At 42.3% G+C, this 26505-nt stretch overlaps 1 protein-coding gene across 3 annotated transcripts in view; it reads left to right on the top strand.

Moving 5' to 3' along the window:
- EYA2 (EYA transcriptional coactivator and phosphatase 2) overlaps positions 1–26505 on the top strand; it is a 326053-nt gene that overhangs the window by 252747 nt on the left and 46801 nt on the right. For all 3 annotated transcript variants that reach the window (XM_007526717.3, XM_060185905.1, XM_060185898.1), the window contains one exon: positions 14806–14895. In XM_007526717.3, the coding sequence (XP_007526779.1) occupies positions 14806–14895 (90 nt within the window). The remainder of the gene's footprint in view (positions 1–14805; positions 14896–26505) is intronic.

Raw genomic sequence — 26505 nt, 5'->3', positions numbered from 1 at the left:
TATCTATCTATCTATCTATCTATCTATCTATCTCTATCTCTCTCTCTCCCTGTGTATCTCCCCCTACCCTCTCAATTTCTCTCTGTCTATCCAATAATAAATAAATAAAAATCTTCAATGATCAAAGAACTAAACAAATGGATACATTAAGAAAAATCTCTTCCAGGAAATGGCCTGTTGAAAAAGCAGGGGATCAGGGGGCCAGGTGGTGGTACACCTGGTTGAGCGCACATGTTACAATGTGCAAGGACCAAGGTTCAAGCCCCCCCAGTCCTCACCTGCAGGAGGAAAGCTTTGCTAGTGGTGAAGCAGGGCTGTAGGTGTCTCTCTTTCTCTCTCACGCACTATCTCCCCCTTCCTCTCAATTTCTGTCTCTATCCAATAAATTAATAACGATAATTTAAAAAAAAAAGAGCATGGAATCAGCATCTGGGTTCCTTCAGATGAATGATCTGAGATGCCTTTCTGGTGCCCACAGTGGGACCATATGTCATAAGTGAGCCAGTCATGACAAAGTCAGGGATCAGGAATGCTAGCCAAAGGGAACAGTGCAAAGACCGGAGACAGGAATGAGTTTGCCCGGTTCCAAGAGCAAGGGGAGCTTGGTTGGGAGAGGTAGGTGGTAGCCACTGCAGACTCTTGGCTTTGCTCAGAGGGCCATCAGAAGATAGTGTGTCTTAAATAAGGACAAGTCTGTGATTTTTGTTTGTTTGTTTTGTTTTGTTTTTAATATTTATGTACTTTATGAGAGGGAGAGAGAAAGAGAAACCAGGCTGCCATTTTTGGCTTGAAAGACTGAACCTGGGGTCTTATGCACTGCTCACTGAACAACCTCCTCAGATTCTTCAATTTTTTTATTTTGAAGAAGCTCCTTGCCTTCTTTTAACAATAGAACTATAGGCATAAAAAAGAAAGTAACTGTCTTTATACAGAGTCCAGCACACAGATATGCCTGTTCTTCATCTCCCTTACCACCTCCCCCACCCCATGATGAACTAATAGTCCTTTCAAAATAAGCTCAGTGATGTGATAATTTCAGTAAAGGACTGAGCACAGAGCCCAGCACACAGCAGACACACAAAGCCAGAAGACTTTGTTCCTAAATTGTATATTTTGGGGAAATGTCTCTTAATCCCTTACTTGTAAAGGATTCAGGAAATTGAATTATAAAGACGAAGAGGAGATAGGGCAGGTGCATTTGTAAACTGCAGTCAATGTGCACCATGCCCCTCCCTCCATCACCCCCAACTCCCAGTCAGAGGGAAAACTGCCAGGAAACAGACTGGCAGGTGGGTCTACAGACTGATCGCACTTACCATCAGAATTTGAGTCTACTTCAACTACCAGAACTTCCTAAAGCTCAATATTTCATTATGAACTGCTGAAATCACTGCCTTAAAATACGGCACATGAGGTAGCATAATGATTATGCATATAGAATCTCATGCCTGAGGCTCTGAGGTCCCAGGTTCAACCAGCACCACCATAAGCCAGAGCTTAGAAATGTTCTGGGGTGGGGGGGGAACCATGGTACCTGAATGAGATGATCTAACCAACAGGGTAGCATTTTGTAACTTGCCATCATATACTATGATAAGCAAACTAGTGCACCCCCCAAAAAAATGTTCTTTTTTTTTCTGTCCCCAGAACCTGGGAATGCTAAACTTATATGGCAAAAGGGATTTGGCAGAAAGGACTAAGTGGTATTCAGGTAATCATACAGGGACTTCTAGATGGAAGCAGGAGACCGGCCAGAGTGGGTAGAAGGAGATGGGAGGACCAAAGGAGGAGACTGACTTGAAAGAATCACATGCTGAGAAATGTAGGTGACCTCTAGAAGCTGAAAGGGACAAAGAAACTAACTCTCTCAGGTTGCTGGAAGGAATGCAGCCCTACCAACATATTTGATGTTATACTTCTGGTCTCTAGAATTACAAGAGAATAGATGTACATTGTTTGAAAACAGCCTCTAAATTGGTGGCCATTTGTTATAGCAGCCCTAAGAAACTAATGTACATGCTTATCTTTATGATTACCTTCCTGTTCTTATTTGCCCTTTATAGTCATGACACAAGTTTCTTTCTAAATACATTTAGGATAAAAGCTAAATTAAAGGAAAATATTAAGTTAATATAGTACAGCTGCTCTGCATTGTGTCAAGACTGGCAAAGGTATTATGAGGAGGGCTGTGGTTTATGAAATGCCAAGTTAAATGATTACATGAGAATTTCTAAGCAGGGAAAGTTTTCTTTTTAAAAAATTTTTCATTTATTTATTACTGGATAGCGACAGAAATTGAGAGGGGGAGGGGGATATAAAAAGGGGGAGAGAGAGATAGACACCTATAGCCCTGCCTTTACCACTTGTGAAGCTTTCCTCCTGCAGGTGGGGACCAGGGACTTTAACCTAGGACCTTGCCCACTACAATGTGTGCACTTCACCAGGTGCACCACCACCTGGCCCTGGGAAAGTTTTCTAATAAGAAGATTTTGAACCTTAATGGGATGATGATGATGATGATGATGATGATGATGATGATGATGATGATGATTCTGCTGATCACGCCACAGTGTCACACCACCTGCACTATCCTATAAAACCCCTAGAAGAAATTTACTGTTCACATCAGATGAGAAAACAGAGGCCAGGAAATGTGAACAAGTTCATGCCCCTGGAGAAATGCAGCCCCATGGTATTTGAACTTGAATCCTACTGACCTCTGTGATCGATGGTCTAGTCACTTTACCTTCTTGCCTTTGGTTCCTTTTCATGCCTCTTGAATAGTGGGTGCAGTTTATGGTGATTATTTGGGGAAGGGGGATTCATTTGTCTCACTAAGGAATGTGTTTATGCAGGATAGACTATTGAGAAATTCAAATAATAATTCAGATCCTTCCACACATTGGCTTCCCTCACCTTGGGTGGGAGAAGCAAACATTCAGTCTTTCTGAATTTCTGCCTAAGAAAGCTTGTTTACTGCTTAGAAGTGTAGGGGTACTTCAGTTTGTCTGCTGGACTTCACCAATGCTAGAAGTACTTTTTTGCATGGGATAGAGAAGTTGCAAACAGATTCAAGAGTTTTTCCATTTTAAGTAACAAAAATCTTAATGCATATTTAGTATACAAAAAAAAAAGAAAGAAAAGGAAGGTGGGAGGTTTCTCAGTAGGTAGAGCGCATGCCTTATCATACTTCAAGACCCTGGGTTTAATCCCTGGCATCACATGAACAGCCAGTGAAATTCCATAGATGGTAGAATGGTACTTTGGTATCTCTATCTCTTCTTCCTCTTTTTATCTCTAAAGAAAGAAAGCATTTTAAAACATTGGACTTGGAGGTAGTACAGTGGTATGACATCAATGATAATGAACCCTAGGTTCATAACCCAGCACTACAAAAAGAAAATGTTATTTGTTCTTCTTAAAATCTTATGGTAGTGCTGGGGATTGAACCTGGGACCTCAGAACCTCAGGCATGAAGGTCTTTTGCATAACCATTATGCTATTTTCCCAGCCCCTTACTTATTCTAATAGCCAAAATATCCAGAAGTGGACTTCAGAATGGTAGTATCTAAGAAGGAGAACATTTGACTACAGAATGGCAGTATGAGGTCTGGGAGGTGGCGCAGTGGATAATGCATTGGACTCTCAATCAGAATGGCAGTATCTGAATATGTGTGTACTTGGTAGGAAGACTGTTCTTGAGTGGTGACAGATATTACTGCCAGCATCCTCAGGCTTATCCACCCCCAAAATAAGAAGGTTCCTCTTTTCCAGTAGTTATATCTGAAGTTCCAGGAGCAATTCTCATCGGCTCCTGTTGACCGCATGAGATTCTGGCCAAGCCAAGGCTTAGAAGCCTTTTGGGAAAGCCAATAATGGGCATTATTTTTCTAGAAAATTGTAACTAACATAATTATTACTATTATTTAGAGCCATAAAGATGTCATGTTGCCTCTTTTGTTAACCAGTTGACATTTTCTTAAAGTATATAAAGAAGACCTTGTGCTAAGGGTCCCCAATGCCACCTTCAGTTTCAGTGGCCACCAAGAGAGTCACAAGACACAGTTCATAGCTTTTAACAGTGAAAGGATATGGATGAATGAGGAAAAGGAACAAGGTTCACAGAGTAACATCCAGGGAAAAGTGAGCACAATCTTTCAGGCTTCCTCTCCCAGCAAGTCACAGACTCCTCATAACCCTCCTAGAGCTGATATGGGACAGCACATGCAAAGTGATGCAGCTGGGGGTGCCCACTCAAGATTGCTGTGCAGGGTCACGGTGGGGTCAAGTGATAGAAACATATTCCACCTTCAGGACTGACCTCAGATGCTCCGACTCCAGTCCTCCAGCCCAGCCTTCACCATAAATCACATTATTAAGAAAGCTGCCCAAGCAACTGGTATTACACAGCAACAGGGCTCCAAGTTCAGATACTGGGAGCTAGCCAAGGACCAGTCTTGATCACAGACATTTCTTCAGAATGTTCAGGATTTGAGTGGCCGAGGCCTGCTGAATGACTCTTTAATGCACAGACAGCCTCTAAATCTTCATAGCAGGGATACCGAATGAAATCAGATAAGCAACTCTGCTTTAGTAGAGACCACGGAATGTCATAGAGACCTAGTGCATCTGGATATCCCAAGGCAGACAGCACACCCTTTTCCAGTCATGCAGCTGGGCCTTGGAAGGCAGCCGCCCATTCAGAGCAAAGAGGCCATAACAGGCAGCATGGGACAACCCGAGATTGATGGAGTCTGGAATCAGATCAAAGCTGAGCTCCAGTCCTAAAATTACCTCCTACAAGCTGAATGACCATGAACGAGTCACATAGTAGTATCTGTACTCGTTATGACTTAACAGCTAGTATACCTATTAATAGTAGTAGCTGTCATTAAGCTAGCATTTATTCAGCACTTGCTGTGTTCCAAGCATGGCTCTAAGCTCTTAATAGTCATTAATTCACTGTATTTAAATTTTTTAGACTTTAGGCTCAGTGGCAACTGGCAACTGCCGCTATAGGGAAAGAACATCCATCATTAAGTGAGGCATGAGCATTGCTGGTTTCCAGTGAAACTATTTACAGAAGCAAGCAGTTGGGTCAGTTTACTGACCCCTGGACTCTTGTTTTAATTCCACTCTTCTTTTTTTAATGTTAGCCACAAACTTTCCCTTAAAAGGATCATTTCCTGCATTTTGGAAAATGTATTTACCCTTTCTAGCCCTATGAGATAAGTAACCCCATTTTACAGATGAGAAACCAAAGCTCACAAAGGTTATGTAACGTGCACAAAAGCATCTCGCTGAGAGGTAGAACAGCCCTTGATCATAAACAGTCTGGCTCAAAACCCACCTTTTACCCAACTATTGTTGTTATTGTTATGCAATCGGTTGTAGAAGAACAGTCAAAATAAAATTCGAGGGGGCCGAGCGGTAGCACAGCAGGTTCAGCAGACATGGCACAAAGCGCAAGAACCAGCGTAAGGATCTCAGTTCGAGCCCCTGGTTCCCAACCTTCAGGAAGGTCGCTTCACAAGCGATAAAGCAGGTCTGCAGGTGTCTGTCTTTCTCTCCCCCCTCTCTGTCTTCCCCTCCTCTCTCAATTTCTCTCTGCCCTATCCAACAACAATGACATCAATAACTACAATAAACAACAAGGGCAACAAAAAGGAAAAATAGCTTCCAGGAGCAGTGGATTTGTAATGCAGGCACTGAGCCCCAGCTGGAGGCAATAAATAAATAAATAAATAAATAAATAAATAAATAAATGTGAATGTGCCTTCCATTTTGTTTTGTTTGTGATGCTGAGTAGCGTGTGATTCTCATGTCTCTGAATCATATACCCTCTAGAACCGTCTGCTACAAAAGCACAACAGGCTTACAAAAAAAATTGGAAGACACAGAAAGGAACATTTTAATGGGCAAACAGAATGGTGATTCACTAAAATAACTTTTTTTGATTAAAACCATGGACTCTTTTTGAAGTGAAACTGGTTGCCTGCTAAACTAAAGGATTGGGAAGTAGACCTTTAAAATACTACTGACATTGGGGAGCTTATAAAATTTTAAGTTATTCTTGAAGGGGCTGTGCTGGAAACATTTGACAGAAAACAACTGCTGTTGCCTTAATTAATCCTGCATAACTTGTATTCAGAGTTTGAAACCTTCAAGAATCCACATGCTGTTTTCTTCGTTCATGTTTGTTTGACATCAGATTAATTTCATTTCAGGAAAAACTTTCCTGGAGGGGAGGCCCTCTCCCGGTCGCTTCCATCCAGGAAACAAACACAACCATACATCACAAGATAACTTCCTGATCCACAAGGCAGATCTTAGAGGCCCATGTGGTGAAAGGCCCCACCATCCTCCTCTAATTAAGAGAACTTCACCAAGAATGCGTAATAATTAGGTTACAGAGCTGCATTCAGACCCACAGCATCTGCCTAGGGTGGGGGGTGGGGTATTGTGGGTTCCAATGCTCAGAGCCTCTTCACCAGCCTCCTCCATGAATGCATGTGTTCATAAACCATCTCACCATCATCCAAAAATCTGAGAAATCTGTAGAACATTAGAACATGGGGGGGGGGGGAGAGATCTACAGTGCCTTAGACTGATTCTTTGGAAGAGAACCACCCACAGTGTCAAAAATGGCTGATCATCCACCACCTCCTACCCCACTAGTCCCCAGCACAGCCCTTCAGAAGGACAAGTTACAAATTGAAGACTGTTTTGGAAAAACTCCCCCTTTTGGGGAATCTCTGTTCTGGTTTAACTTGATCATTTTTTTTAAAAAAATCTGTTTCTGTTGTTGCTTGTTTAGAAAATTAACCACTGATTTTTTTTTTCTCTAATCCAAAGAGTATGTAATTGATTAAGAAAATGGTTTTCATGTGAGTAACATTTTAAAGCACCGGCTGGTTTCAAGTTTTCAGTTGGCTTTACAGAAACAGGTTCTTGGTTTAAGGGTGTGAGAAAGTGGATGCAGGTGGGCAATGCCTTCAGCATATCACCATGCTAGGTGTTTACACATGTGCTATCTCATTTAATCGCCACTGCAGCGTCCAGCAGTGGAAGGATCAGAATGGATCTGAATGGGTCAGTGGCCTTTTATTAGCTGAAGAACGTGGCGTGAAGACTCCCATATTTTAAGGCTTTATTTGACTGGGAAACATGCTGGGTCAGACAGAAGGTCCTCCCTCTCCAAGCTGCCCGGGGTGACTTGAGCCAACAGAGGGGGGGGCGGGTTGTTTATGGAGCATATTAAGGACGCATTCAGCAGGCAGCCCAAGACGAAGCCCATGGCTTTCGTCCTCACTCCAGATGTATTTCACATTAATTAATGCTGAGTCTCCACCAGCATTTTTTTTTCTTAGATTCTTGATCTTTGCAACCCTGGAAAAACATTTTCTACTTGGATAAAGTGGTCTGGCCCAGAGTAACACTTGGTGCTACTTAACTCCTAGGACACTGGTGCTTTTCTTGGGTTATTCCAGACTTTTCTGTCTCCACACAACTAGCCTTTATCAGGTTCCTTGAATAAGGTCTCAGCCACTCTGCTGAAAACAATCAGGAAGGCCGGTAGATTTCAGGAAAACCTGAAACAATTAGACTACTTAAGGAACAGAGAGTATCCTAAAGTCAGAAATGTGTTAGTGTCATTGGAATTTTGTTTTTATTTTTAATTATACAATAAGTGTTTGAATCCCTTCTCCTTTAAAAAAAAAAAAACTTAGCATATCCTAAAGAATGTTATAGTTCACTTTGCTATTGACCTGTAATGACTGCCCCCTTCTCTCTGCCTTCCAGAACTCTTCTGACTTTACTGATACCCTCTCAAATATTTACAGATATAATGGTGCCCATGTAAAACAGAGCAATGTTTTATGTCTTTCTAATAAGTGGTAATAACACTTGGTGTATAACATTCATAAAACTTCTTTTGGGCTAGGGATATAGCATAATGATTATGCAAAAGAAAAAACTTTTGTGCCTGAGTTTCTCTGAAGTCCCAGGTTCAGTCCCCAGCACCACCATAAGCCAAAGCTAAGCAGTGCTTTGGTTAAAAAAAAAATGAATGAATGAATGAATGAATGAATGAATGAATGAATGAATGAATGGAAGGAAAGAAGGAAGGAAGGAAAAAGTATTGTTTACACACATTATTTTTTTGTTTGTCCATGGACTTCTTTGAATTTTGTTTGCCATTGCATGAATACCCCCCATTTTATTTCTTTTTTTCCCCACCCCCTCCATTTTATTTCTCCAGTCTCCTCTGCCTGCTACTGATATTTACAAACAATTCTGAAATGAATATCTCCTTTTACATGTTCCTTATTCACAAGTATGGATTTCTCTCTAAGGTAGAGAATGAAAAATAAAATAACTAAGTATGACTCCTTTTATTTTCTGATTCCTTTTATTTTTAATTTTTCTTCCAAGAAATACAGGCCTATAGTATAAAACTTCTATAGCTATGCAGAGGAAGTTAGGAAAATACGCCAGTCCCCAGTGACTTTCTACTTCTTCTGCCCAAGGGCAACAATATTCAACTCTTGCTTTTGAATCTCTTTGAGTACTTCCCAATTCCTGCTTATGTTACTACCTCTTGATTTTTTTTTCCTGTTTTATACACAATCTCTAGCTTACCCAATTAGAAGACTTTAGTTATCCTTTCTTATCTGTGCTCCATCACCATCACACTCATGAATACTTCCTCTTCACATCTATCCAATAACAAATTATCATTTCAGCTTTGACCAGTGAAATAGCTCATTTGAATACTGCTGTGGTCTTAGTCTCAGTCTCTCTCTCTCTCTCTCTTCATCTTTGCCTCTGTGCCTCTCTATCTCTAAAATAAAAAATAAAAAATAAATCTTTTAAAAATACATTTCAGTTTTTATCAAGGTGGATTATTTTCCTTCTGAGAACTACACAAATACTTTTCACAATTTTGCGTGCAATAATGACTTTTCCTATTGTTGCATGTTGGGCTAGGAGTAGACATTTTCCTAAAGAAATTCTTTTTTTTTTATTTTTAATTTAATTTTATATTTATTTATTTATTTATTCCCTTTTGTTGCCCTTGTTGTTTTATTGTTGTAGTTATTGATGTCGTTGTTGTTGGATAGGACAGAGAGAAATGGAGAGAGGAGGGGAAGACAGAGAGGGGGAGAGAAAGATAGAAACCTGCAGACCTGCTTCACCACCTGTGAAGCGACTCCCCTGCAAGCGGGGAGCCAGGGCTCAAACCGGGATCCTTATGCCAGTCCTTGTGCTTTGTGCCACCTGCACTTAACCCGCTGAGCTACAGCCCGACTCCCTTTTTTTTTTTTTCCTAAAGAAATTCTTTGAGTGAATGAGTCCGGATGGCAGCTTCTAGCTCTTTGTCTGGGAAATTGAGGACCAGTCACCAGTGGTTAGATGCACAGAGTCGGCCAGGAGGACTGTGCAGTTATGCAGGAGTCAAGTGGTTTGGGTATGAGTCATGTTTGGAAACACTTGCAAAACCCTTCCCCAGGCCATGCAATGATTCCCTCCTTGGCCCTGAGAAGTTTGTTTTCCTCATCTCTTCACTTTTCTCTGTGACTTCCAGCCAGGACCCAAAGTGCTAAGATTTGGCTAGTGAGGCCCTGATGAGGTGTTGCGTCTAATGACCATGTTCCTGGGCTTGTTGCTTCACAGTGTGTGTGTGTGTGTGTGTGTGTGTGTGTGTGTGTGTCTATATTTTCTTCTTTTCTTTTTGCCAGAAAAGGTTGATGCCATTCACTATTTATTTTTAAAGTAGAATTAGCATAGCCTTCCTGTGATAAATTCAAATGGAAAAGATGTGTATGGCACAGATAGCTCCAGACCTCCTTTCTCCTCTTCCAACCCTGGACCCTCCAAATTCTCCTGCAAAGCAAGGCTGCTCTGGAACCAGGTTACACGGTGTGAATCCCAACACGTGCCTGCTGTGTCACCTTACCTGGCCTTTGTGAGCTCAGTCAGAAAAATGAGAAAGTAATACTGCTCATCTCACAGAGCTTTGAGGGAATTAAATTAATAAATACTTAACAGAGTGACATGGTGAAAGTACTTAGTAGACATTAATTGGGAGTATTGCTAGGAGTGTGTTGCATATGCTTCTACCAGTTGCATATACTACTACAAGGTTTTTAACCTTGACAGCAAACTAAAATCCTCTGCAGAGCTTTAAACTTTTTTTTCTTTTGGCCTTGGGGGTATAGCCTGAGCATCAGAATCTTTAAATACTCCCCAGATCATTCCAGAGTCAGCCAGAGTTGAAAACGTTTTTTGTTTTGATTTTTTTACTATTTTTATTTGTTATTGGATAGAGACAGAGAGAAATTGAGAGGAGAGGAGGAGATAGAGAAGGAAAGAGACAGAGAGACCCCTGGCCCCTACTTCACCACTTGTGAAGCTTTGCCTCTGCAGGTGGGGACCAGGGGCTGGAACTTGAGTCCTTGTGCACTGTGATGTGCGCATTTAACCAGGTGCGCCACTGCCTGGCCCCCAGAGTTGAAAACCTTTATGCTGCATGTTTTCTACCTGTGTCAGTTCGGGAGGGTAGGCTGTATCACAGACAGCCCCCACATTTTATGTACAGTACTTCTCTCTTTTTTTTTATTATTTTTAATATTTATTTTCCCTTTTGTTGCTTTTGTTGTTTAACATTGTTGTGGTTATTGATGTCATTGTTGTTGGCTAGGACAGAGAGAAATGGAGAGAGGAGAAGAAGACAGGGGGAGAGAAAGACAGACACCTGCAGACCTGCTTCACCGCCTGTGAAGTGACTCCCCTGCAAGTGGGGAGCCAGGGGCTCAACCGGGATCCTTATGCCAGTCCTTGCGCTTTGCTCCACGTGCACTTAACCCGTTGCACCACCGCCCGACTCCCAGTACTTCTCTTTATGGGGCATGTCCACTGTAGTCTGCTGTAGTTTTTTTTTACTCAAGCATTCATGTTAACAGAGGGACTGTGATCCAGAGAGACTTTGATCCAGAACATTTCATCTTATGAAATGGGGGATAAGGAGAGCATGGTGAACCAAGCTCTGGCTTTTATAACTTCTAAGCAGAAGTGAAACTAACTCCTTTTCACATTGACCAAAGCAAGTCATGAAATCACAGCCAAGTCCAACAGGAAGGATCTGCTTAAAGAGCAGCAGACAACATTTTTTGTGAATGGACATATAGTACATAGTTTAGGTTTTGCAGGACAATAATGATCTTACAGCAATTCACCGGTGCTTTCAAAGCACGACAATCAACCATAAACAGCACACTGTTAGAAAATGTAACCATCCGGGAGTCGGACGGTAGCACAGCAGGTTAAGCGCACGTGGCATGAAGAGCAAGGACTGGCATAAGGATCCCGGTTCAAGCCCCAAGCTCCCCACCTGCAGGGAAGTCGCTTCACAGGCGGTGAAGCATGTCTGCAGGTGTCTATCTTTCTCTCCCCCCCCCCCGTCTTCCCCTCCTCTCTCCATTTCTCTGCCATATCTGACAACAACTGCCCGACTAGTGTGGGGGTGCCTCTTCCAGGACACGTACTCTCTGGTTTGGCGAGAACTCAATCGGAGCCAGCCTGGGATGCTACTCACTCAGAGATATGAGAGAGATGACTCAGGAACAGACTCATGGTGGGAGGCAATTCAATTCTTTATTGATCAGAGAGCCAAGGCTTTTAAACATCGGACCTGGACGTTTAAGGAAGTAGCAAGTCGAAATGGAAATGGCTAGGAAAGGGGCAGAGAAAGGCAAAAGGGGCTGGAAAGGTTGGAACTTCCTTAACTGTTGTGAGGGTTTTAACTGGTAGGATTAATAATACCCTGCATGCAGGGAGGGTCTTGAGGGTAGGAAGAAGATAGATCAAAGGAATGGAATGGGTGGGGATCTTTCAGGAAAAACAATGATTATGTAGATAATAAGTCTGATAAGACGAGAGGATGGATGTCCCCTCAAGTCAAGCCCTGCCAAGCTCAACCACATCCTCACAATTTCCCGACATCTCCCCCTTTCTTTTTGTCTAATGGCCATAATATCAGGAATGCAGAGTGCTTTGTGAAGCAGGGAGTCTGATAAGATGGGGCAAATCTTTGGGGTTACTCCTGTCCCTCCTTGCTCAACCTCTTGGTAGAGAGAGAGACTGACAGAATAGACGTACTCCTCAGGTCATGTCAAGCCCTGCCAGGCCACATCCTCACAATTTCCTGACAATGACATCAATGACAACAATAATAACTACAACAATAAAACAACAAGGGAAACAAAAGGGAATAAATAAATAGAAAGAAAGAAAGAAAGAAAGAGAAAGAAAGAAAATGTAACCATCCGTCTCAGTTCATAAACCTTACAAAAATAGGTGACAGGCCAGATTTGGCCCGTGGACTATGGCTTGCCAACCCTTGGTATCTTTCATCCTCCTACAGGGAAAAACACTTAAGGAGACACACACACACACACACACACAAACACAATGGGTGAATAGTCATGCAGTCTGCACAGCAATATAAAGAAGAGAGAGAGAGAGAATGAGGATGAACCCTTTTTTTGTTACAGCTCTCAGAATTTTGCCACTTTATTGGGGTTAATGGTTTATAGCATAGTTGTCAACATATAGGTACAACCTCTAGTTTCCCCATGATAGGTGACTGCAAGACACTCTCTCCCCCATCTTTAGTCCTTATCCATGATCATGCCCCAAGGCTTTCAGCACCCCTCTCCCCCCCATTTTCTAGAGACCCTTTTATTACACCATTATGTTTCACACATAGTGCTGCAGCGAAACTTCCTTATGTTACTTAATACTGTATTTCTGGACTATAGATAGTTCTAATATCAGTAGTTCTAGCATGTTTTCTTTTTTTATTATTATTAGATAAGACAAATTATTAAGAGGGGATGGGGAGATAGAGGAAAAGAAAGATAAAACACATGCAGACCTGCTTCACTGCTCGTGAATTGGACCTCTGCAGGTGGGGATGAGGGGTTAGAACCCCAGTCTTTATGTAGCTTGGTAATATAGGCACCACCACCGCCCCCCCCCCCCCGCCCCCGCCCAGCTTCATTTTTTTTTAAATAGCTATATCTAGCTTCACGAATAAGGATGTAGCATAGTGGGTTTTATCTGTGTGTTTGTTGTTATAATTAATCCTCCGTTGTAAGAGAACAGTGATCTTTAAATACCAAAAGTGGGGCTGAGGAGTTAGCATAATGGTTATGCAAAAGGGTTTTATGCCTGAGGTTCTGAGGTTCTGAGGTCCCAGGTTCAATCCCCAGTACATAAACCAGAACTGAACAGTGGTCTGGTCTCTCTCCTTCTGTATCTTTATTTCTGCATTTCTCTTTAATTAAAAATAAATAAATTCCAGGATTCGAGCCCCCAGTCTCCACCTGCAGGGGGAAAACTTAGTGAGTGGTAAAGCAGTGTTGCAGGTGTCTCTATGTCTCTCTCCTCTCTATATCCACCTCCCCTCTCAATTTCTGGCTATCTCTATCCAATAAATAAGGGTAATTTGAAAAAATAAAAATAAATTCCCTAAGTGGGTAGAATTAGCAAGCATCAGGATAATTATAAAAAGATAACTAGGGAGTCAGGCGGTAGCGCAGCAGGTTAAGCACACGTGGCGCAAAGTGCAAGGACTGGTGCAAGGATCCCAGTTCGAGCCCCCGGCTCCCCACCTGCAGGGGAGTCACTTCACAGGTGGTGAAGCAGGTCTGCAGGTGTCTGTCTTTTTCTCCCCCTGTCTTCCTCTCCTCTCTCCATTTCTCTCTGTCCTATCCAACAACAACGACATCAATAACAACAATAATAACTACAACAACAAAAAAACAACAACAAGGGCAACAAAAGGGAAAATAAATAAATATTTAAAAACTTTTAATAAAAAATTTAAAAAAAGATAACTAATGTCCAGATTTCCCAGTAGTTTCTACATGGCTTATACTCTGTTTTCCTTGAAGTCTCTGAGGCCTCCCTGAAAACAAACAGGTTAAAGAGAAATTTTGAAAGCCCACTTTTTGCAAGAGACCCTCCTTGATTATAGCCACTTCTGGTTCTTCAAACAGTTGCAATTCCTGAATACAATTGCAGTTGGGGAAGATATAATGTCAATACTGAAGAAGTTGTGCAGCATTATCTCCCTTACCCCACAGAGAGACACTTCAAGTCCTGCTGATGAGAAAAGATGAAAAATTGGGAGTTGGGCAATAGCGCAGCAGATTAAGTGCACGTGGCACAAAGCACAAGGACTGGCACAAGGATCCCGTTTCGAGCCGCTGGCTCCCCACCTGCAGGGGAGTCACTTCACAGGCAGTGAAGCAGGTCTGCAGGTGTCTATCTTTCTCTACCCGTCTCTGTCTTCCCATCCTCTCTCCATTTCTCTCTGTCCAATCTAACAATGACAACATCAATAACAACAACAATGAAAAAAACAAGAGCAACAAAATGGAAAATAAATATTTTTAAAAAGACCAAAAACTGTCTTTTTGATTTTATTAGTTTTTTTATTATCATCTTTAGTTATTAATTGGATAGAGACAGCCAGAAATCAAGAGGGAAGGGAGTAATAGAGAGGTAGAGAGACAGAGAGATACCTGTAACACTCCTTCAATACTCGCAAAGCTTTCCCCCTGCATATGGGGACCAGGGTCTCGAACCTGGGTCCTTGTACATTAACATGTGCACTCAACCAAATGTGCCACCACAGGCTCCCCAAAAAATGTCTTTATAATGTGGGACTAGAGGAAGACAAGACTGAGGTAACAACTCCACTTAGATGTAATTCTCCTCTTTTCTTGCTAACAGGACACCACAACCTCTGTGCGAATTGGCCTGATGATGGAAGAAATGATTTTCAACCTTGCAGACACACATCTGTTCTTCAATGACCTAGAGGTTTGAGATTGTTTTATTTCATTTCATAATCTCCACATTGAATGACCTGCATCTGGTCTGGGAGAACAAGCACTATCTTTCCCTTTTCCTCTCCCTACCCCACCCCACCCCTTTCTTTTTCCTGTGAATACTAGAAACATTTGCCTGCAACTCCCACAAAAGCACAAACTGTGACCAGTGACAGTTTATTGGAAACACACTTGGCCAGATTATCTCCCCAGCATTGTGCTGCCTTTAATGGGCTTTTCTCCCTATACTAGTGCTGATATCCACTGGCAATCATACTAATCCAATAAAGGCTGTGTAGTTTCTTCCTCCTGAAATTTGCTATTTAATAGGTTTATTAAGGCAAATTAGTACAGATCCTCCTGGGTCAGTAATAATTAGCAGTGGGCCAGGATGGAAGCTTTTAAAAACAATTTACATCCCCCTGAAAGCATGTTTTACACAGAGACAGGGTGAGCAGAGAGAGCACACTTACTTAAAATAGCTCCTCCTGTGTCCCTAAGCAGGCAGCAAGGGAGATAGGAAAAAGGGGAGAGCTGTGTCAGAAATCAATTTACACGTAGTAGTGGGTTAAGTCTACATGGTGCAAAGCACAAGGACCAGCGTAGGTATCCTGGTTCGATCCCCTAGCTCCCCACCTTTTCACAAGCAGTGAAGCAGGTCTGCAGGTGTCTGTCTCTCTCTCCTCCTCCCTGTCTTCCCCTCCTCTCTCCATTTCTCTCTGTCCTATCCAATAATAACAACAAAAATGACCTCCAGGAGCAGTGGATTTGTAGTGCAGGCGCTGAGCCCCAGCAATAACCCTGGAGGCAAGAAAGAAGGAGAGAGAGAGAAAGAAATTTACTTCATATTTTATACTATCATTATAACCAGCTTATGTCAGAAAGATTTGAGAAGGATGCAAGTGGAAAACATACTTAAAGTAGAACTATTAAAGCAAAGACAAATAAATGAAAATCTATGTCTTGGGTGAGAATAAGACACTGCACACAAACTATCTGACCCAAGCAAATTGCTACAGTTAAGTTCAGAGTTCATCTCTGAGCTTCCTGACAGTCAAAGTAAGGAAGGAAATACAATGCATCACCTACCTCTCATGAAAGGGCAGTTTTTTGTCCCAAAATAAAAAAGGGGGGTTTGTTTTGTTTTGTTTGTTTGTTTGTTTTTAACTGACAAGAGGATGAATGTGGGGATTCTTAGTATATTCACATTACAGTTTAACAGATTGAAAAATAAAAGCAACCTAATACAGAGCTATGTGTGAAAAACAACTCCATTCATCCTAGTAGGGACATTTTACCCCAATCTGGAAACTCTCTAGAAATCACACTCTATTTATTACCATGAAAAGGTTGTGACAAGGGAGGGGGTGGGGGGAGAACCAAAGTGTCATTCTGGCTCATGAGATGCCAGGGATTAAACTCTGGGACTCCGTGTTTATTTTTCTTTTATCATTTTATTGGGAGCAGGGGTTAATGGCTTACAGTACAATTGTTGACACATGGATATAATTCTCATCTCCCCATAAGAAGTGTCTGCAAAGCACTCCCACTTCCAGCCTAGTGGTACTCCTTGCTTTTTTTTTTTAATTGGGGGGATAAATGGTTTATAGTCAACAATAAAATACTGTAACAAATAATGAAATGCAGTAGTTTATACATGTATAACATTTCTCAGTTTTCCACATAACAATTCAACCCCCTCTAGGTCCTCTGACATCAAGCTCCAGGACTTGAACCCTCTCCCCCCACCCCAGAGTCCTTTACTTTGGTGCAATACCTCCATGCTTTTAAAATCAACATGCTGACTACTGTGCCATCTCCCAGGTTGCTAAGGACTAAATGATAAAGTGGAAATAGGAAGCCCTTGAAATACAAATATTTCCCAGATATGCCCTATCTGTACTAAAAGGAATTATCCAAAAGGATACAAGTCTTTCTTTTTTATGTGTTTTACTTATTTATTTTGTTTATTGGATAGAGAGACATAAATTGAGAGAGAAGGGGGAAGTAGAGAGAGAGAGAGAGAGAGAGAGATACTAGCAGCACTGATTCACCACTTTCAAAGCTTCCATGGTCCCATGGGTGGGGACCAGGGGCTTGAACCCTGGTCCTTATATATGTGCTGAACCAAGCGCACCACTGGTACAGCCCCTGGGTACAATTTTTCAACATTGAGATCAGGAGAATTGTGTATCCTGTGTTCTTTCCAGTATAAAAAAAAAAAAAACATTTGGACCACATTCCTTCCATCTATAGGTAGAATTGATGTTCTCTGCCCAAGATCTGTTTCAAAGTAAAGATCGAAGTTGAAAACTTAAATAAGCCTTGAGTTAGTTGAGAATACTGAGTGCATCAAGACCCAGGACTATCTTTGGTCAAAAGCAATGTGTAGCTTCCTTTTACAATGACCTCTCACTTCTCGGGGGTGGAGTGGCTTGGAAGAGGCAGAGGGACTAAACACTTGAGCCAAGACCTGAATAATGATGGCAGCTGGCCATGTTGGGACCTGAAGAGGTAGGCTCAGCAAGTATAAAGGGCCCAAGGTGAGAACATGTATGTAGAATCTGAAGAGAAACCACAGTGACCAAGATGAGTGAATGAAATCACAGGGAAGATTGAAATGTTCAAGTCTGGTGCAGAAGGCATGGACAGACACAGTCATAAGCAGAAGTTAGTCCACCAGATATACACAGTCATAGGGTCAGGGAGCATTTACCAGAAAAAAATCACATGACCTCATTTTCTTTTATAACTATCACTATAGGAGGCAGTGGTAGCGCATCTAGTTGAGTGCCAGGTCATCATACTCAAGGACCCAGGCTCAAATCCCCTTTTCCCACCTACAAAGGGTTAACTTCACAAGTGGTGAAGCAGTGCTACAGGTATCTCTCTCTCTCTCTCTCTCTCTCTCTCTCTCTCTCTCTCTATATATATATATATATATATATATATATATATATATATTTCTCTATCTCTCCCTCCCTCCCTGTCTCTTCCCGCTCAACTTCTCTCTTTCTCTATCCTAAATAAATGAATAGATTTTATAAAATAATGACAGAGCTACATAAATAGCATAACAGTTATGCAAAAAGACCTTCATGCCTGAGGCAGCAAAGGCCCCAGGTTCAGTCCCCAGTACCACCATAAGCCAGATCTGAGCTGTGCTCTGGGAAAAAAGAAAGAAAGAAAGAAAGAAAGAAAGAAAGAAAGAAAGAAAGAAAGAAAGAAAGAAAGAAAGAAAGGAAGAAAGAAAGGAGGAAGGGATGAAGGAAGGAAGGAAGGAAGAAAAAGAGAGAGAAAGGGAGAAAGAAATAAACCGATGGCTGCTGGATGAAGATGAGAAATAGGAGGGGAAAGGGGGAAGTAGGGAAACCAGTGAAAAGATCAGCACAGGTAGCTGGGAAGTGGTGCACACAGTACTATGTTCAAGGCCCACACAGACCAGAGTTTGAGCTCCCGCTCCCCACCTGCAGTGAAACAGGTCTGCAGATGTCTATCTTTTCTTGTTCTCTCTCCATCTCTCCCTTCTCTCTCAATTTCTCTTTGTCCTAGCAAATAAAATGGAAAAACTTTTAAAAGGAAAAAGTGGCCACTGGGAGTGGTGGGTTTATAATGCTGACATCAAGCCCCAGTGACAACCCTGGAGGTGAAAAAATAAAATAAAATAAAATGAGATAAGTGCATAGTCTGAGCAGTAAAAAAAAAAAAAAGTGATTTAATTCCAAATAAATAGAAGATGCTCACTTTGACCCGAGATCTGCAGGTGTCTATTTTTGCCGAAATATTGGGTGTTGGGGATGAGAGTAAGAGAGGAGTCACATGTGAAATATGGGCTTGGTCATACTCTGAAGTGAGCAGAACACGGGCTGGACTAGAGAAACAGCTCACCAGGTAGCGTGTGTACCTTGACACACTGAAGACCCTTGTCAGAACCCTGGCACCACATGGGAAAAGCTATAGCGACAGAGGAAGTTCTGGCAGAGATCTCTCAAAATTTCTATTTAAATCAACAAAGCAGCCTGGAACAGTGAAATGCACATGTAAGCCACAGCTCAAAAAAAATTAAGAAAAAAAAAATTGGAAATGAAGGGGGAAATTCAGCACTTTGTGGTGAGCACATGGGGCTTAAGATATCTATAACACCCCAGTGAAGATACCGAGTTGATAGGCAGATACACAATCTTGAAGCTCCTACTCTGTCAAGACACCAGGCACATAGTGGGCTTTTTGCTAGTCTTGGTTGAACCTGAGGCTCATAGCCAAGTATTTCACACATTGATGTGTGCTTCAAAATGGTGTCTTTAGAACCTTGCTTCTCATCTGTCTCCTGCAGGCCTGAAAGACAAAATCACACCTCTTTGAGAAAGGCCTTAATTACCAGCCAGAGCGACTCAGAGAAGCCAGTTTGTTTTGATTCTCTAAATTATTTTTTCAAAGATGTCCTCAATGCCAGAAGCCCCCAGGGCAGCTCAGCAGAATTGAAACCATGTTGTACAGTGTAGAAGTTCAAACTTTTGCACAAATGGAAACATATTGCTTACTGGTGCTGGGAGCCCCTGTGGAATGTAAAGAGCAGCCTCCTGTAGCTCTCCAGGAAGGCCGTGTGGGGCTGGGGACAGGCACACGACCTGCAGAAGCTCTGCCCGAGGCCAAGCTGGCTCCCAGGCGTGTGGCTGGGTCTGAGCAAAATCAGATTCTGCTCAGAACCAGTAGTGCTCCTTGGAAACAAGGAAACTCCCTCTTAGACGCAGCAGCGAACTGCAAACTCCTCTCAGTGCTATGAGTCTGGTGGCAAGCAAAGCCCTGCAGGATCCCCCACCCTAAAGACATGGGCCTTCCAACTTGGAAACAGACTATAAACAGCTGAATATATAATGTCAGAGGCAGAGAGGAGACGGCACTGAGGCTGCTGTTTTTCATGGTATAACCATGTGAGGTTTCTCTGATATTTGAGCAAAGACGTAGAGGAGGTGAGACATAGGTCTTGTGGGTGTCTGGGAAAAGAATGTTCCAGACAGATACAAAAGCAGTGCCAAAACCCTGTGGCATGGTCAAAGCCAGCAGGTTCCAAGGCCAGGAGGTCAATACAACTGGAGCATAAAAAGCAAGAAAAACTATGGTGGACAATGAGAGAGAGAGAGAGAGAGAGAGAGAGAGAGAGAGAGAAAGAGAGTGTGTGTGTGTGTGTGTGTGTGTGTGTGTGTGTGTGTGTGTGTGTGTGTGTGTCTGGGTGGGGGTACATCTCAGCTATTGGACAGTTTCTGCAGTCCTCTGACATCTGATTCCCTCTTGCTCCTTCTGGCTGCTGGGTAGAGAACTGGAAGGCTCAGGAAGGGTCAAAGCAAGTACCTACACTAGAGCAATGATTCCCAGATGAATGTACTCATGGAGAAAAAAAGCCATCCAGCCTAAGGACTTCTCTCTTTTTTTTAACTTTGTTTTTATTATCTTTATTTATTGGCTAGAGACAGCCAGAAGTCATGTCAGAAGGGGGAGATAGAGAAGGCAAAAGACAGAGAGACACTTGCAGCACTGCTTCACCAGCTGCAAAACTTTCCCCCTGCAGGTGGAGACCGGGGGGGCTCAGGCCAGGTCTTTGCACTTTGTAACATGTGCACTTAACCATCGCACTGTAGGACTTCTGAAAGACAATGGCACATTCAGCCAAATCTCAGGCTATTCAAGAAGTGTGTCCTGAGTGTAGGGCAAATGCCTTCTCATCAGCCTTTGAGTCCCAGCTCCAACATCTCCTGACTTTGTAGCCAGGCAGGTTGTTCTCTTACTTTTCACTTCAGTTTCCCTAGCTGTTAAATGGGTAGAGAGAAAGTTCCCAGGTGATAATGTTGGTGGGAGGTAGATGAAAGTAACCAACACAGAACCTGGCACCTGGTGCAGACCCAATAAACAGACATCTCCACCAAAGCCCAAGTGCCCCTGTGTCCTGCTGAGACTATAGAAGCCAAGTGAAGAGGACCCACACTCTTCACCTGGGTGCCATTGTGCATCTGTCTTTGAATATCAGTAAGCACCCTAGAAGGTCTGAAATGATATCTTCATCATCTGACAGACATTCCCTACTATTACTGTAATAATATTGATGTAATAGAATGCATTATAATTGTAAATGTATTTTTAGATTTTAAAAATGTCTTGTAGATTATGCATATCAGAGACAAAGTATATAAAGCCCTTCCCCTAGTACCCAGGTCCTCTACTATGAAAGTAAACAGTCAGTGGTGGCTGCTGTGTTGTACCCTCTGTAACTAGACCTGCAAAATTTCTGTCAGTCTGTCCTGTGTCCCTAGAGAACCAGAGATGGGAATCACTAGGCATTTGCTAGTGGTACAAGCATTAGGAAGCATTCTTTGGATGCTAAAAGCTAGTGGACCCACTGGTCCTTCCCTGTGGACAAATGAAGAAAGAAATTTGCTAGCACAGTACTGTGGCTTTATAGGAAGCAGGAGCAGGTCTCCTAAGTACCTGTCCAAATGCCTGGCACATAGTTTGCATTCTGGAGATAATTGAAGTGAGTCTGATAACACCAAAAAAAAAAAAAAAAAAAAAAAAGCCAAGGAATGAACTGCTAATTCCCATTGTTAATTCCCATTGTAAGGTCATGGTTAAGAGCAAGGGCTCTGGGACTAGATGACCTGGGTTCAGATCCCAGTTCTGCATTTAAAAGCTGTGTGACCTGAGCTAAATTACTTAACCTCTCTGTGCTTCCGTTCCCTTGTTTATAAAGTAGGTATAGGGGCCAGATGGTGGTACACCTGATTGAGTGCACATATTACAGTGCACAAGGACCCTGGTTTAAGCCCCCATCCTCACCTGCAGGAGGAAAGTTTTGTGAATGGTGAAGCAGTGCTGCATGTGTCTCTCTGTTTCTCTCCCTCTCTACCTCCCCCTTCCCTCTCCATTTATAGATGTCTCTAGCCAATAAATAAAGATAATAAAAAATTAAAATAAATAAGGGGAAAATAAATAAATAATGTAAGTGTAGTGATAATGCCTACCTCATAAATTTACTATGAGAAGTAAGTGAATTAATGACTATGAAGCACCTAGAACATAAGTACTGTATAAGTGATAGCTCTAAACAGTATTATTTTATTACTACTATTTGTATGCATTAATATAATAATTACCCATTAAGTACCAAGAATTGTGCACAGTGCTTTGTAGGGTCTCTGGCGGGGTGATCTCCAGGGGAAAGGTAACGGACTGGTTCTTTCTAGAGTAAAGACACTGGGGAGCTCTTCAGCATGCTCAGAACTCATTTATTAGCAAGGTGGACATGAGTTAAATAGAAAACCAAACAAAGGGAATTATTATTGAAATATGTCAGAAATTACAGGTTTCTTAAAGGTCAGCTTGCCCCTATGGTAGGGGGCAAGGTATGACAGGAATTGATGAGATACAAGACATTTATTCTCCATGAAGCAAGCAACTTAATTATCCAAAGGTATTTGAGAGAAACATAGGGGTTAAACCAGAAGGGTGAGACAGAGAGAAGATGGATATCAAAAAGCCATATAGTTTGGTATTTCTCTTGTCTGGGGTCTGAGGTGTGTGATGAAGTGTGTGATAAGGAGTGTTCTTCTGTGATCAGAAGGTGACTTTGAATAAGTGAATCTGCGGCCATGTGGCCTGCAGTTAATGGAGGGAAGTATTGGGGTTTCTGTGGGCCTGAGAGTCAAGAAGGAAAGAATTAAGTCTGAGTTTCCCCCTTTTGCTTGCCTCGGTTGAGAGAGACTTACCAAGAGGTTATCTTCTCAGACCTCCATCCAAGGACGGGGTGGTTCTCCCTAAGCTCTATCAGGCTTACATATAGTCCCAACAATGCTTCATGTGCACAATCCCAAGTTCACAGTATCTGTAAATGTTAAGTCAGATCTCAGTTTGTAATACTGCAGAGTTTGTGTCTTTACACACACAGATACCATTTTTTAATTTTATTAGTGACTTAATATTGATTTACAAAATTATAAGATAATGGGTATAATTCTGCACCGTTCCCACCAGCAGAGTTCTGGATCCCATTCCCTCCATTGGAAACTACAGTAGTCTATCTTCCAAGGTTGCAGATAGAGATTGACTACTGTTTCTATAACTGTATTTTTTATATATTTGCTCTTTTTTTTCCAATGATCCTGTCTTCTTTTTCTTTTTAAGTCACACTTACAGCAATTACTACTTCTAAATGTCCTTCCTTTTACCCTCTTCTCTCTCTGGGTCTTGATGGAGTTGGAGTTCAGAGCCCTGTGTTGATCTTCCCTTGCTGAGAATATGGACCAAAATTATTTTGGGGGTTGCAGAAGGTGGGAGTTCTGGAGACTGTAGTTGCTTCTCCTCTGGGCACAGGCTTTGGCAGGTCAATCGATACCCCTTGTCTGTTGCTATCTTTCCCTAGTGGGGTAGGGCTCTGGAGAGGTGAGGTTCAGGGAAACAGTGTTAAGGTCATTTACCCAGGGAAGTCAGGATGGAGTCATGATAGCATCTGCAACTTGGTGGCTGAAAAGTGGTTAAATATAAGGCAGGGCAAAAGGATGAATGAACAGAAACCAGAATGTAGGAATAGAGCAGATGATAATAGGGTTCTCAAGGTAGAAAGAATCTAGGAAGTCTATCTTAGGTATGTTCCGAGGGGCCCATGACTTCAGTAGTTTTTGCCTGAATTTATAGCTAACATGGAGCTAAAAATATTGTCTGGGAAAAATGATGTCAGACTTGAGAATAGGGCTAGAAAGTTGGATTAGTGCAGAGGATAGCTCCCAAACTTGAAGAAAATATATGAATAAAATTAATTGTTGGGGGCCAGGCAGTAGCGCAGTGGGTTAAGCGCACATGGCGTGAAGCACAAGGACCAGCATAGGGATCCCAGTTCGAGCCCCTGACTCCCCACCTGCAGTGGGGTTGCCTCACAAACAGTGAAGCAGGTCTGCAGGTGTCAATCTTTTTCTCCCCTTCACTGTCTTCCCCTCCTCTCTCCATTTCTCTCTGTCCTGTCCAACAACAATGATAGCAATAACAACAACGATAAACAACAAGGGCAACAAAAAGGAAAAAAATGGTCTCCAGGAACAGTGGATTGGTATTGCTGGTACCAAGCCCCAGCAAGAACCCTAGAGGCAAAAAAAAAAAAATTAGTTGTTTACCCCATCAACCTGACCCAGGGCCCATATATATTCATATTTAGCACAGGAGCCTGTGTAACCTCTGAGTCACTATCAGTCTGTGTTCACAGTCCATGGTCACAGCTGGACATGCATTTGAGGACCAGTGTTCCTTCAGTAGCAGAATAGTATAATACAGCCTCACTTTGGAGAGTATGGTATTCTCTACCATTGCTACTTTATAGTGAGGGCAAGTTTCTGGAGTATCCCACAAGAGGGCTTATGATGACATTCCTGATGGAAGTGGCCAGTGATGGCACACAGGCTGAGGAGACAGCATAATGGTTATATAAAAAGGCTTTCATGGGAATCGGGCAGTAGCACAACGGGTTAAGCGCATATGGCGCAAAGCGCAAGGACCGGCATAAGGATCCCAGTTTGAGCCCCCAGCTCCCCACCCGCAGGGGAGTCACTTCACAGGCAGTGAAGTAGGTCTGCAGGTGTCTGTCTTTCTCTCCCCTTCCTCTCTCCATTTCTCTCTGTCCTATCTAACATGATGGCATCAGCAACAAGAATAATAACTACAATAAAAAAACAAGGATAACAAAAGGAAATAAGTTTTTTTAATTTATTAAAAAATAAATTTTTTTTAATTTTATTTATTTATTTTCCCTGTTGTTGCCCTTGTTGTCGTTTTATTGTTTTTGTAGTCATTATTATTGTTATTGATGTCGTTGTTAGGACAGAAAGAAATGGAGACAGGAAGGGAAGACAGAGAGGGGGAGAGAAAGATAAGACACCTGCAGACCTGCTTCACCACCTGTGAAGAGACTCCCCTGCAGGTGGGGAGCCCGGGGCTCAAACCGGGATCTTTATGCTGGTCCTTGCACTTTGCACCACATGTGCTTAACCTGCTGCACTACCGCCCGACTCCCATAAATAAATATTTTTTTTAAAAAAGACTTTCATGTCTGAGGCATCAGAGGCCCCACAGTCAATCCCCCACAGCACCATCAACTAAGCAGTGAATAAATATTTGTTTTAAGATACTACAACATTGATTAGAAATAAAATTAAAACATAGAATTGTGCTGACATTTTATTAGTACAGTGATTAAGAGTGTTTTCAAACTTCAGCAACAGTTTGAGCATGAAAAAAAAAAAATCTAAACAAAGGCAAAATTTATAAACGTATAGAGAGGCAGAAGATAGGAGCTCCGAAGTGGAGAGGGCAGGTGAGGCTGACGCTAAGGTTTCACAACTTGCATGAAATCTGGTGACTAAAAGACTCAGCAGTCCCAGTTCTCAATGAAAAGGACAGGCATGTTAACTACAACTGCGTTTGTGTACTTTCTGCCCACCATTCTCCAGTCTCCGCTCCCTTCTTGGGATATGTTAAAAGAACAAAAGATGGGGGCCGGGCAGTGGTAGTGCAGCGGGTTAAGCATAAGGACCCCAGTTCGAGCCCCCGGCTCCCCACCTGCAGGGGAGTTGCTTCACAGGTGGTGAAGCAGGTCTGCATGTGTCTGTCTTTCTCTCCTCCTCTCTGTCTTCCCCTCCTCTCTCCATTTCTCTCTGTCCTATCCAACAAGGAGGACATCAATAACAACAACAACTACAACACTAAAACAACAAGGGCAACAAAAGGGAATAAATAAAAATAAAGAAATACTTAAAAAAGAAGAATTTAGTTTGTGCTACTTGGCATCTTCTACCTAGTCTGAATATCTGCAGCATCCCCCCAACTCTACCTCTGGCCCCAGTCTTCCCACAAGTGTAATAAAAGGGGACTCTACAGAAGTTGATTTCTTCTCTGCTCGATATTAATTATGATCCTATCTCTCCCCCGCCCCAAATGTTGGCTTAAGCAAAATACAAGTTTGTTTCTCTCACGAGGGAATCAGAATGTGAATAACCTAAAGCAAACAAGACAGCTCTTCCTTGCTCCCAAACTCAGCCTTCTCTCTTGCCTTTAACTACTTGGTCCAACTCTGCCTCTCCAACATTCACATTCAAGGGCGCCACCCAGAGGTTAGAGTTGTCACTTCTGTCCATGTTTCATTGGCTAGAGTTTAGTCACGTGTTCATGCCATCATGTGTGCCTGGGAATGCAGTCTACTGTTTTTGATATAAGACTCTAAATGTTCTAAGACTGATAGGTGGGGAGGGGAGCAGCGGCTAGTGACACTATTAAGAGAAAGCTGCCAATGTACCCATAGCACCTAATTCTCATATACTATTTTATCAATCTCAATGTTACTTATTGCATTTTGTTCTCAACTCTTACTCTCTGATGTGTCACTCCTGGTGGACAGAGGGTCCAGTCCCTACTCAGGAATTCCATGGGTCCACAGTTACTTGTCTGTTGGCAAGGGAGTAAAGGCTAACTGAAAAACAGGTTAGTAGATGTAGGTTTGTAGAGCCTTTTAAAAAGGACAGTACAAGGAAGTCTGGTGGTAGCACAGCAGGTTAAGTGCACATGGCATGAA

Source organism: Erinaceus europaeus, chromosome 1, assembly GCF_950295315.1.
Source record: "Erinaceus europaeus chromosome 1, mEriEur2.1, whole genome shotgun sequence".
NCBI lineage: Eukaryota > Metazoa > Chordata > Mammalia > Eulipotyphla > Erinaceidae > Erinaceus > Erinaceus europaeus.
Note: the sequence above shows the minus strand (reverse complement) of the source record. Positions and strands in the feature narration are given on the sequence as shown.